Source organism: Ananas comosus, linkage group 10 (genome assembly GCF_001540865.1).
Source record: "Ananas comosus cultivar F153 linkage group 10, ASM154086v1, whole genome shotgun sequence".
Taxonomy (NCBI): domain Eukaryota; kingdom Viridiplantae; phylum Streptophyta; class Magnoliopsida; order Poales; family Bromeliaceae; genus Ananas; species Ananas comosus.
Window position 1 is genome coordinate 12156827 of NC_033630.1, and position 13828 is coordinate 12170654.

The 13828-nt window shown below is 36.7% G+C and overlaps 2 protein-coding genes across 6 annotated transcripts in view; one reads left to right on the forward strand and one right to left on the reverse strand.

The window, feature by feature from the left end:
- Nucleotides 6360–8777, forward strand: LOC109716042 (anthocyanin 3'-O-beta-glucosyltransferase-like). The gene is made up of 2 exons (XM_020241319.1): nt 6360–7135; nt 7328–8777. The coding sequence occupies exons 1-2, from the start codon at nt 6686–6688 to the stop codon at nt 8417–8419; spliced, it is 1542 nt and encodes a 513-aa protein (XP_020096908.1). The 5' UTR covers nt 6360–6685; the 3' UTR covers nt 8420–8777.
- Nucleotides 10920–13828, reverse strand: part of LOC109716832 (serine/threonine-protein kinase ATM) — a 51611-nt gene continuing 48702 nt past the window's right edge. For 3 of the 5 annotated variants that reach the window (XR_002218059.1, XR_002218062.1, XR_002218063.1), the window contains 6 exons: nt 13376–13507; nt 12887–13021; nt 12713–12778; nt 12321–12464; nt 11531–11762; nt 10920–11397 (listed from right to left, as the gene is read on the reverse strand). Coding sequence is in view for 1 of the 5 variants with exons in the window: in XM_020242426.1 (XP_020098015.1) it covers nt 11685–11762; nt 12321–12464; nt 12713–12778; nt 12887–13021; nt 13376–13507 (555 nt within the window). In the remaining 4 variants the exon portion in view is untranslated. Of the gene's footprint in view, nt 11763–12320; nt 12465–12712; nt 12779–12886; nt 13022–13375; nt 13508–13828 lie in introns of those variants that run through there. The other 2 variants (XM_020242426.1, XR_002218060.1) reach the window with 2 other exon arrangements.

Genomic DNA, 13828 nt, shown 5'->3' on the forward strand with positions numbered 1-13828 from the left:
CTCCTCCACTGCCGAGATAAACAAGATTGGAGGGGAGAAGATGAAGAATATAAGGACAATTTGATCATTTTGTCACACCGTAACATCCTATGAACATTTTTCAACTTTAAGGAGACACAAAGTGTAAGTTTTTGAATGATAGGAGTAAAAAAACGGTATTGAACCCTATGCTTTTAAAAGTTACCAAGTCATTTGTGCTTGTAAGTTTTCGGCCCTTGGATTAAAGGATGTGCGGTTAGGATGATGTGGGCCTTTAGGGTTGAGTGCGGTTAGTTGAATAGTATAATCTAACGGGTAAAAATGATCAAGATATATATCTAACGATAAAAGAACTTACAAACACCAATGCTTGTACTTTTACAAGCACTAAGCGGACTCTAATAATATAATACATATTATATGTCATTTAGATAATAAAAAATTATTATATATATATTTTTTATTGATATATAATAATTATCATTATACATATATAGTATATTTTATAAATAAAATATATTTAAATATATCAAATATAATATAATATATATAATAGTATATATAATATTTAAACTATAAAATAAATTAGTACATATTTATAAATAATATTTATAAATAAAATATTTTTACATGTGTATTTATATTAAAAATAATATTATATATATATATATATATATATATATATATATATATATATATATATATATATATATATAATTGAGCTCCTATGCTTTTAAAAGTACCAAGTCATTAGTGCTTGTAAGTTTTCGGCCCTTGGATTAAAGGATGTACGGTTAGGATGATGTGGGCCCCTTAGGGTTGAGTGGGTGGTTAGTTGAATAGTATAATCTAACGGGTAAAAATGATCAAAGGTATAGATTTAACGGTAAAAAATATGAGTGATAGAGAGAAAAAGGTGGACGAGGTGGAGCAGACCTTGTGGACCGCGTGCTATAGCTCTCCAACGCGGCGTGCCCAACGCCGCGTGTTTCTATTTTCCGCTTGCTTCGAGCGGAAAACCAAAATTTTCCTTTTCCTTACCATCTGTAACTTTTTTTTTTTTTTTCGAGAAGATGTTTTTTTTGCGAGCAACCTAACACCAAAATGTTACTTTTCAACCGAAAAAAAATTTCAGGATGAATCTACAAGAAACCACCCACACCCTAAGAAGCTGCGTAAAACGCGTTAGTTGCTGAGAAAATGTATGATAAAAAAATAGTAATAACATGTCATGTAGATCACACTGAGATTTAAATCACATATAAATTTTATTCTATCAAAAATAGAAAAAAAAAATTGTATACTTTTAAGTTTGCTTTTTTTTTTTAATTAATAATGCTATACATTTTTCAATACCAAATGAGTCATAATGGTGGAGGCGTGATTTACTCTAATACCAATTATATAACTCAAGATCTAATATAGAACAAAATAATATGGAAAAGAGATATCGGAGGAGGAAGAAAAAAATTAAACTAATACTTTATTAACAAAAAGTAATTAATTACATCGTGGGCGACACTCTCAGCCTTATGCAATCATGTCTACTGTGACTTATTCATCTAATTAATCCACGTCTAACTATATATACCTATCCAAGTCATAACAGATGATAAATCCAACGTTTATTTTGAATAATTACGAATCCTAATCGTAATCAAATAAATAATTTAAACTTATCTCTAACTATATTTTAGTTAAGTTTGGATTATTATTCTAACAACAAAGACAAAATAATAGTATTGCTGTGAGTGCGCGTGCTAATTTGGCTGCTTATGCGAATAGCAGGAGCCATCTGAAAGGGAATTTGGAGAGTAAAACAAATTTGATGGAATCAAACAACCCTATCAGAGTGGAATTCTCGAATCGGATTTAGAGATGTCAACGGGTCGGATTCGGGGCGAATTTTTAAAAACTCGAACCCGAACCCGATTCCAAACCCGAGACCCGAACCCGAACCCGAACCCGAACCCGACGGATTTTAAAAATCCATATCCAAACCCGAACCCAAACCCGAACCCGAAAATTTGAACCCGAACCCGAAAATTTGAATCCGAAACAATTATTTTTTTTTCAATATTTCAAAATATATTATATTAAATTTAAATTTTTAAAATACAAATTCAAATATAACATTAAATTTTTATATATATATTATATATAATACAAAATAAATTCGGATTCGGGCCGGTTCGGGTTCGGGTCGTGTACAATCAAAATCCATATCCGAATCCATATCCGTCGGGTTTTTATTTTTTAAATCCATATCCAAATCCATATCCATATCCATCGGATATATCCGTTTCATTCGGGTTCAGGTTCGGATAAAATTTCGGGTATCCATATCCACTGACATCCCTAATCAGATTAGATTGTGACTCTCATGAAATTTGGAATAGTTCTATATAAGGTATAATAGGACAAAAAACTTTTTAATCCGACTATAATATTATGGGTAGTAGTTAGACTCGAGAGCTAAGAATGTTGAGCGTGCTAAGACTTTGAATCTTTAGTGCCAAACATGCTCTTCTAATAATACGGGTGGATTTGAATCGGAGAACGACGACACAGAACTCGATTTAAACTTGAATTTTAGTGTAATTCTTCTTTTTTAGGTTTGCACTTCAATTTCCTAACTACTTAATGTGATAAATTTTGTTCCCCTTTATTTTGTAGTAATAAAAGTTATAATAATACACAGTAGTAAATAATCTGTTTGCAGATGAATGATGCTTTGAATTTTATGAATAACCTACACTTTCTTTGAGGCCAAAAAAAAAAAGGAATAATTACCTATATACCCCTCAAAATTTCATAAATATTTTATTTATCTCTATTTTTTTTTCTTTCTAATATACCCCCTCATATGTTCCTCCGTTATTCCAAAATTTCTCTGCAATTACCATCCGTTAAGTTAACTTAGGTTCAACGTGAGTTAAATATCTACTAGAGTGAAAAAAAAATAAAATAAAATACCTCTTTTATCCTTAACTTAAGGAAAAATAAGAAATAATGGTGATGGTAGAAGGGTATGTTTGAAAAGACTAAAAATCAAAATGTTTTTGTACCCCTAACTTAAGAGCAAATAAGAAAAGTCGGTGATGGTAAAATGGTATATATTTAAAAGGGCAAAATAGTAATTTTATAGAGATAACGGATATTGCTAACAGTTTATTAACATAATTCAATTCTAGGGGTATATTTGAAATAGGTTGGAATATAAAAAAAAAAGAAGATATTTTCAATATTAGCCTTCTAAAAGAGATAAATTAGAAAGTCAAAAACTTTTCAGAGATGTATAAGCAATTGAGCCCCCAAAAAATAATGGAATTTAATGAACTTCAAATATCTACAATTAACATTTTTTGGGTAATATATGGCTTTTCAGTCTCTCTTAATAAGGTTGTTAGATTTTATCTGAAATACTAGATCCATTAACCGTAATATCGGATTGATAAGAAAAAAAATAGTTTAGTAATATATATGAGAAAATAAAATAATACAAAGTAGAAAAACAAAAATAAATCTAAAATATAGTGTAGAGATTGATAGATGTCTTTGAAAAAAGAATTAATACAACATAGTAAATGAAAAAAGCACTAAAGTGTTATCTACTATGTATAGTACTGTTGACTAACTCATATCAAATAAATTAAAAAGTTGGACAGTAAAATTAGAATTTTGAAGGTTGGATCGTGAACTCAAATAGTTTATAGTTGAGCTAAGTTCTGTATGTTTTAACCAATAAAAATTAAAAAATAAAAGAGAAAATTTGAGATTTCAAGCTCGTTAGAACTCTTTATAACCCTAATGGGCCGGGCCGTCGGCCCAATAACCAATAACCCAATTAAATGACGAGCCCACGACTTTGATTGCTTGTATGGAGTTATAACTACATATAGATTCAAATTTAGTATCTGGTTTGATGTATTTGAATTCGACTGCTGCAGATGGAACTGTATGCAAAGGTTCAACTTCAGTAGTTGGAACTACGCCCGATTTGTCACAGTTCCGATCATAGCAGTTGGAGAGTGGTTTTAAACAAAAAATACGATTACACAATAATTGGCAAGAGAATCTTTAAATAAAAGATAAGTTTATTTTCCTAATAATTTTTTAATTAAATTTTTTTAAAAAATTTCTCCTAATCTCGCCACAATATATATAAGGTGATGAAGTACACTTCTCAAGTACATATAATCAAACAAATTATTTATAATTATAGTGCTTTATACTACATCCAAGATGAAATTATTATATTTTTAACTACATTAGGCTGTATTTTTAATTACATCCAACCAAATCGCCCTTGTAGAGAGCTGATATGTACGATGGAATATAAAAAGTGATATAGTAGGCGAAAATAAAATTGCAATAACCATCACTGTTTAGCATGGCTAATTGATGTTGATTATCTATAAATATTAAAGAAATATTTTAATTCTTACGCTTTTAAAAGTTTTAAAATTACGAATTTATTTATGCAAAAAATTAATTATCAAAACGTTTTAAACTTAATTCTTGTGAATCCTAGTTGATTGACGTTTCTAGCTAAGTTTATTTCTAGCTAAGTTTATTTCTAAATAAAATAAACAAAGCGGATNTCTTTCTCAAAAAAAAAAAAAAAAATAGGATTTAAAATTTATAGTTTTAAAAAAATTTGAATAAAAAGATATAATAAATTAAAGTTTGAGGATATAAGTGTTGTGCGTCTTTTAAGTTTGCAAAAGAAAAGTACAAATTAGCCGACTAAAATAAAACCAATGAATAATTAATTGTTATATTTTAAAATGGTACGTAAAAAAGATGCTAATAAATCTCGAGGGAGTAAATTAAAATTTATCCTTTAAAATATTCTACAATGCCTTGGAATCAATGGAAACGTGATATAATTAAATGAGGCACATTTTTTAGTCAAACAAGTATTTTGTCTTTTCCACTCCGAGATCTGTGTCTCTGAAGAAAACAAAAAACAAAAAAAATTAAAAAAAATAAAAACTGGTCAATGTATCAGAACACAGTAATTGTTACTGATCCCAAAGTGACTCTTCCATCTACTATTATTATTATATATCTATAATAATAGGGTAAACTCATAACTATTATTATTATTATTATTATTATTATTATTATTTTTTGTCTTCGTCCTGTTCTAAGCCTGAGCTGTCTCACCCATATAGCTTAGTTCATTTTTCCAATGAATAAAATGGGTAACATACTATCTTTTTCGCAAAAAAAATGATAGGATAAACTTTCATTGTGCCCCTTCTAGTTTGAGGGGTTTTTTTATTTGTTTGTTCGTAAACTAATTTTAAAATTAAATGTCAGTGAAACTAATATTTAGATCAAAGTTATTTTTTCTCAATGGTTTGTTTGACAAAAAGTCAATAAATTCACTGTAATTTATTACCACTCATTTGTTTTCAATGATGGAGCCTCCAAATCGACGTTCAGCACTATTAAATATTATTTATACTATTTGAAGTATCTAGAAATCAAATTTTATATTTTTTCGATATTGTTATCTAGTCCATCAAGTGGGCGTAAAAATGAATGGCTAAAAATAAATATCCTTCAAAAAGTGATGATTGAAATTTTGTAATCTTTGGAACGTAATATCACAAACCCCCGGCGCCTCTACAAGAACTAAAGGTTTAACCAAGCTAGCGGCTATTTGGTGGGTCCTCTGGACCGAGCGAAATAGTTTTGTTTTTAGTTCGAATCTTCCCAACGTCGTCAAAGCCTCGGACAGAGCTTCTACCTTGTTTAGCTCTTGGATCACGCTCCCGTTACCCGTCAACTGGCTACCTCCCTCTAATCTTCTCTCTTCCTTTTTTCCTTTCTTAGTTGCTTCTCTTTCGTTTTTATATTCGTTTTTATATTTTCGGTTTGGTTTTTTGTCGAGGAAGCCTAAGCTGTTTTCACCTTGTACGCTTAGTTCATTTATCCTATTGAATGAAGCAGCTAGCGTGCTACCTTTCTCTCAAAAAAAGAAATTTTGTAATCACGATCGAGAGGATAGATCTTGTTCTAAATAGTTAAAAAAAATTTCTAACCAAAATTCAATTAATTTGGATAGTTTTACACCGTTAAACAAGAAAACGTCTCATATATCTACCATTAAAATTACAAATTTTAAAACCTTTTGATCATTAGGTTAATGATGTCGAAAAAAATTGAAATTTAATTTTTAAATATTTCTAGTGGTATAGATCATATTTAACGATGCTGATCATCGATTTGAAGGCTCCATCATAAAAAATAAATGGTGATAACAAAGCCCGTCTGCTACCGATAGCATTCCAGCTTGTTTCATATAATAGCTTCTCTCTCTCTCTTTCTCTCTCTCTCTCTCTCTCTATATTACCCTTAAATTTATTCTATTGATTATTTTCATCCGTTAGATCATATTATTCAACCAACTACTCACTCAACCCTAAAGAACCACTATTATTCGAAGTGAGGACTACAATCATCCTAACCACACATCCCATCGATCAACGGTTAAAAATTTATGAGTACAAGAAGATCTATACTCATAAGAGCATAGTAACCCCAGCCTCTATATATATATATATATATATATATATCCATTTCTTATTCTGCCATTTGCACAGTTTCTCTTTCTCTGGCTCTCTCGCTCTCCCCAAAATCTTAAATTCTAAACCCTAAATCCGAAAACTCGGTGAATATTGAGACGGGATCAATGGCTGCCAATGCCGCCCCGCTGCACGTGTTCTTCCTCCCGTTCCCGGCGGCAGGCCACTCCATCCCGATGCTCAACGTCGCCGCCCTCTTCACGTCCCGCGGCGCCACCTCCACCGTCGTCCTCCTCCGCGCCAACGACGATTCCGCCGATTCCACATCGAATTCTAATCGCTGCGGCGGCGGTGACAATGACGACAATGACGACAATGGCGGTCTCCGGTTCCTGTCCCTGCCCTTCTCCTATGCTGCCGCAGGGATTGCCGAGGGGGAGGTACCGCTGCCCAGCGCCTACGCCACGCCGGAGTTCGAGGCCGCGCTCGACGCCGTCGGCGAGCCATTCCTCGAGCTGCTGAAGGCCCACCGCCCTGACTGTGTCGTCGCCGACCTCCAGATCCCCTTCGCCGCCGAGCACGCCGCCGCCCTCGCCATCCCCCACCTCACCCTCCAGGTATGCATGCATGCATACATACATGCATTTCCACGGAACTCTCTAACTATTCATCAATTTTGATGGATGAATAGAAAGCTAGAAACATAAGAACTGTTGTAGTCCTGATAGCATAGTAATTATATATATATATATATATATATATACACACACACACGTCGACCCCATGCAAGGGTGCATGCATGCACGCAGGTGACGTGCGCGTTCTCGCTGATCGTGATGGGGATCATCAACCACGCGAAGCCCCACCTCGGCGTCGCCTCCCCCTCGGAGCCCTTCGTCGTCCCGGGCCTCCCCCACCGGATCGAGCTCACGCCGGCGCAGCTCCCCTCGCACCTCACCGCCCCGGTGGCGGCCGAGCGCAACCGCCGGATCCTCGCCGCCCAGCGCGGCGGCGGCGGCGGCGGCGGGGGGTGCTCCCTGGGCATGATCCTCAACACCTTCCGCGCGCTCGAGCCCGCCTACGTCGACATGCTCCGCCGCGCCGGCAGATTCAGCGCCTGGTGCGTCGGCCCCATCTCTTCCTCCGCCGCCGCGCGCCGGCGGCGACGAAATGGTGATCGGAGCGCGGCGGCCGACGGAGAGTGCCTGCGGTGGCTCGACCGGTACGAGGGCCCGCCCGGGTCGGTCCTCTTCCTCTGCTTCGGGAGCCAGGGCCGGTTCACGCGAGCGCAGCGGCGCGAGCTCGCGCGGGGGCTCGCGATCGCAAGCGTGCCCTTCGTGTGGGTGGTGAACAAGGGAGAGGAGGATGATGATGATGAGGAGGAGGAGGAGGAGGAGGAGAGGATTGTTAGGGTTTCGGGGTTGGGGTTGGTGGTGCGGGGGTGGGCGCCGCAGGTGGAGGCGCTGGCGCACCCGGCGGTGGGGGGGTTCGCGACGCACTGCGGGTGGAACTCGTGCGCGGAGGGGATCGCGGCCGGGGCAGCCATGGTCACGTGGCCGCTCTACGCGGAGCAGTTCGTGAACGAGCGGCTCCTGGTGGACGTGGTCGGCACGGGGGCGCCCGTGGGGGCGAGGGTGTGGAGCGACCGCGCGGAGGAGAGGGGGCTGGTGGCGGCGGAGGCGGTGGCGGCGGCGATCTCGCGGGTGATGGGGGACGGCGCGGAGGCGGAGGGCCGGAGGCGGAGGGCGAGGGAGATCGCCGAGGAGGCCAGGCGGGCGGTGGCCGAGGGTGGCACGGCGAGCGACGACATGGCCTGGCTCGTCGCGGAGATACTGAGGATCAAGGAGGAGAAGAAGAAGAAGATGGAGGAGGAGGAGGAGGAGGAGGAGGAGAAGATGTGAGTGTGTGGTGTGAGAGTAAAAAATCAAAGTTACTAGAGTAGAGCTACGATGCTATCGGAAGTATAGAATATCTAATACTTTCGACTTTTTGGCTCATAGATCAGTTCCTTTAATCATTTCTTATCTTTGAATTATTCTTAGGGAACCACTCAACTCTAGTGATACTATTTAATCCTAGAGGGGACTGCGAAATTATCACAATCGTATAATTTTGAATCCAAGAGTCAAAAAAATCGAAAGTATCAAATTTTTTATATTTTTGATAGTATAATATCTCTACTTAAATAACCATATAATTATAGAAAAATAGTATTTGCTGTCTACTTTCTAAACTTTCTATTGTTTGGATGATTTTCAAAAGCAAAGCTGAAAAGTAGATAGAACACTATTTATCTATTATTAATATTATTATTATAGACCAGTTGTTATTATTATTATTATTATTATTATTATTATTAAGTGTCAGTAGGTACCACTGATGAATCTTTGTGGTTCGTTATTGAGGAGCGAGAAGCAGGGGCTTTTTTATAAAATGACCCTCCAAAAAATTGAAATTGACAAAATGACCCTGTAAAAATTTTATTTGTAAAACTAACCCTCCTTTCGCCACGTGGGCGCCACGTTAGGGTCTCCTTACAAAGACGGTGAATCGTTCGCCGTTTTCTCCCATTTCTTTTAAAGGCGGTGAATCGTTTCCCGCTTTTATCCATTTCTTTTAAAAGCGGTGAATCGTTNGCCTTAGTTGAGGGGGTTCGTACGCAATTTTACCTAACCAATGGGTAGGGCTTTTTTATAAAATGACCCTCCAAAAAATTGAAATTGGCAAAATGACCCTGTAAAAATTTTATTTGTAAAACTAACCCTCCTTTCGCCACGTGGGTGCCACGTCAGGGTTTCCTTACAAAGACGGTGAATCGTTCGCCGTTTTCTCCCATTATCCATTTCTTTTAAAAGCGGTGAATCGTTCACCACTTTCTCCTATTTCTTTTAAAGGCGGTAAATCGTTCACCGCATTCATTAAAATTATGCGTGAATTATATAGGAAATAGAAAAAAGTGAGGTTGTTAGGATTATATGTGGATCATTAGAATTTTTATTTGATTATTAGGATTGTATGGATAGATTATTAGGATTTTCAGGCTGTTAAGATTATATGAAATTATATGGATAAATTATTAGGATTTAAAGGTTGTTAAGATTATATATGATTTGTTAGAATATTTATGTGGTTGTTGGGATTACATATGGGATAAATAAGTGAAAGACGGTGAATGATTCACCGTCTTTAAAAGAAATAGAAGAAAGCGGTGAACGATTCACCGCCTTTAAAAGAAATGGGAGAAAGCGGTTAACGATTCACCGCCTTTTTAAAGAAATTCTGACGTGGCGCCGATGTGGCGAAAGGAAGGTTAGTTTTCCAAATAAAATTTTGAAAGGGTTATTTCACAAATTTCAAAAATTTAGAGGGTTGTTTTATAAAAAAGTCCAGAAGCAGTGGCTGTCTCTTCTGTCCTTTTTTGAGTGTAATTTGTCGACTCTTGTGCGTGGAGTTTGTTGAGTTTTGTGTGTAATGTATCGTGCCGGAAGATCCGTTTTAGAGTATGAACTTGCCTGCACTGAGAATGAGAAGAAGAATTAATAAGACTCACGGGACCGAGACCAATTGAGTTAATAAGGAAAGAGAACAATGTCGGTAGAAGATAGGAGCTCACGAACAGAGAAAACAGAAGAAAAATGAAGCATGATCAAAAGAGCTTCTACAGGAATAGATATCTGAGAAGTAATCAATGTACAGGCCGCAAGATGCGGAGAGCACTTCACTTCAAATCCACTCGAAGAGTTCATAATTCATAAGTTCTATAGAGCAGTAAAATGAGAACTTGAAAAAAGTAAAAAGAAGAGAAAAATTTTCATGTAAACTACTACAACTCCTCTATCCTCTACTCAATCACATTTCTTCTTTGGAAAAAAAATATATATAATAAAAATATTTCATTTCTATAAAGCATGATTTGATGGAAGAGGGGGCCAAAATGTAATTGATTGAAGGCATCTCGTACCCAAAAAAAATAAAATAAAATAAAATAAAATAAAATAAAATTCTGATTCTACTTTACTGACACTTTTTATAGATATTTGCAACAAAACACATACATGTGTTTATGACATGTCCATTTCAGACAGCCTGGGCTTAACATGTTTCTGGAAAAGCTAAAAACCATGAATCCAAGGACAGCACAGGTCAGTCAGTCACAAGTAGAGCATTTCGAGGTTTTCACCACATGTTTCCCCCTTCAGATAGATATACAACAGTCCAATATAAGCCAGATCACATTTCGAGGGTTTTTTGTTTTTTTTTTATCCCATCTAGGGCACTGCCCAGTGCCCAGTGCCCTAGATGGGAGAAAAATCTAAAAACAAAACAGTACACTTTTTTTAAAAAGAAAATTTTAAATAAAATAAAAAAGCGTAGCCTACTCAAATGGAAAGAACAGCACACTGATAAATCCTCTCTTTCTTACCTTTTTTTTAGTTCTCAATGCTAATATAAACAAAAAATAGAGAACTCGACTAATAAATTTTTTTGCCACACCTTAGCTCATGTTTCACATATTTACAAAATAGATATAGTTACATAAAAATATGCATTGGATAAATCCTCTTTCTTACCTTTTTTTCTGTTTATCAATGCTAATATAAACAAAAATTAGAGAACTCGACTAACAAATTTTTTTTGCCACACCTTCAGCTCATGTTTCTGTTTAAAAGCTTGAATTTCCAATCGATCAGTTGAAAAGCAAGTCCACGTCCACATATTTACAAGATAGATATAATCTGTGCTTCTTCGCCGGCCAAATCTACATACCATATTTTCAGACACCTGACGGGAGAGGCAGTCTTTGCGAATTATTGCACAATCTTCTTTTGGGGTAGTCGTAGATTTCACCAGACTTGTGTTTGCTTGTTGCTGACACTACCTGAGATGATTTGAGTCTATCATTTACCACAGATACCAAATGAAACACATATTTCTCATTTTTGAAAACAGTACTATACAACGATAAGAAATTTTTTTCCCCCTCAAGAAAACAAAAAGAGGCTTCCGCTAACCAGTGGCAAGCGATAGAAAATCAGGAACTTCCATTTTCTTCTTTCCTTAGACAGATAGCGAGGAGGAAACCCAAAAAAAAATCCTTCAGTTGGGTGTGCGTGCTCGATCGTCTCTTGGAAAGAAAGATCGGTTGTTGCAACTTTTTTCTCCCAGTCATAACCAAGCACCCCAACCTGGAAACATCTGGCACAATCGGTCCGTATCCACCGCATTCTGTATGAGTTGTTGCACCTGCAAAACAATAATCAAATTAATGCCCTTGGTTAACAAGTCGGACGACTTAAAGAGTTTGTTTGTTGTGGTCATAAACAAGGGCAGTGTGATTGAGTTGTTTCAACTTTCAGGAAGCAATGGCACAACTTTATTGGGTCCATTATGTGCAGGGCTTTGGCTTTTCCGACCTCAGAAACACCCCTTGTTCTTCATCTTTCAACTAGAAACCCCTTCGTTTTTAAGGTTTACCCTCATAACGCATTCTTATAAGCTTCTTTCAGTGGATCTAAAGAATATTCTATTGACAATTTTCAATTTTGGTCCCCTTAAAAGTTTTGCCCTTGTAAAAACTGTAAAGAAAGGATATGTATATGAAGTGACAAGCGTGTAAAGCTGTTACAAACAAAAAATAAACAAAAACAGTTGATGGAATATTCAAATAGAGAGTACCGATCAAAGAAGGGGGGAAAAAAGATAATTGAGGGGCCATGTCAAAATGGCGTATAGTTGAGGGGGTCTTCATACATTTTTGCATTAAAGTTGCAAAGAGTGGTATGAAAGTTGTTTGAGAATTACCTGGCCCTGAACACTTCTCATTTCACCTTCTTCATATCCATCCAGTTTCTGTTTGACTCGCAGTATAGCACGGGCGGCATCCTTGTTGCCCTCGTAAGCATCTTGCGAGCTCTCCAAACACGACTCTACGCCATCATCAGTTTCCTGTAAGAAAGGGAGGATTAAAATTTTAATTACAGGGAGGAACACTCTCTGAAGCCATTTCAGAATTATCTTCAAAAATTTTCATGGTGAATTATATACATAAGGAAAAGTTTAGATAGCCAAGTTGCAATAGATGAAAATAAACCAGTTTATTTTGCAAAGCTTGACAAAAGAATAATTTATATCAAAGCAAAAGGAGTTTGTATATCCAACAAAAAGATAAAGGATAACGTAAAATTCAGTCATACCTTCTGACGCTGTAAAGCTTTCAAAGGAGACAGTGCCCACTTATAGAGAGGGTCGTGGATGAAGACCTACAAAATTGAGACAAGTTAGTCACTTGGTGAAAATAACAAAAAAAAAAAATCAAGCGCATTAGCTCTTTATTCTAGGAAATTTTTTGAAAGGTTCGACGTTTGTACTTCAATAATAGTTAGCAAAGCTTCCTTGTTTGTCCTCATGACAGAGAGAGTTTCCTCACAGCATCTTCTGAAAACACCCTCGACGCCAGTAACACCCATTCCATCAATAATGTCCCTCGTCAGCCGAAATGGAACCTACCAGTTATTGCAAAATCAAAATTGAATAATTCTAAGAACATGTATCCACGTTTTTAACACTACAAAATCAGAAATTTACATATGTCCATCAAAAACTCAATTTCTTTGCAAATTTTCTCTAATTCATAACAAACTTTCCCCCAGATTTGGATAGGTTCCCATCTCCAGAGTACATCTGTAAGAATATGCACCTTTTCTAGTATATATGGAAATTCAGATTTGTAGCAGCATAAGCAAAAGATGATTTCACAGGGATGTAATATAAAAGACCTTTCTAAGGATTCATTTCTTAAAGGAATATCTGTATACAGGCAAGAAAGAAAAGGGAAATTGCAAAATTCAAATACGTACTCTCTCGGGTGTTTTAAGCATGAGGCCCTGCTCAAAGGCAACACCAAGATCGATGTGTACAATCTCTGCGGTATCTTGATCTATGAGAATATTCATAGAATGCCTATCACCTAGCCCTACAATGTAGCCCACCTGAAACCAAAGGATAACAGTTCAAAGGTGAATGCTGATTACCACAATTTAATTTTTTAGGGGTTTTCCTATTTTACAAATTTAACCCGTGTTTTATCTGCTTTTGCAACGCAAGGAAGAATTTTCTTTTTATGGACTAGATTACTAGAATGACCCTAGCATGGTTTATGATAAATTCGAACATTTGGCTTCCACGATTCCACCCGTGGCAATTCCTGCTCGTCCAAGAATCATTTAGTCAAAATTTAAAAATAACTAAGTCAACAAAGGTGAGTCAAAGTGGCAAAATCACAAAAAGGTAGAATGTTTATGCGAAATGCC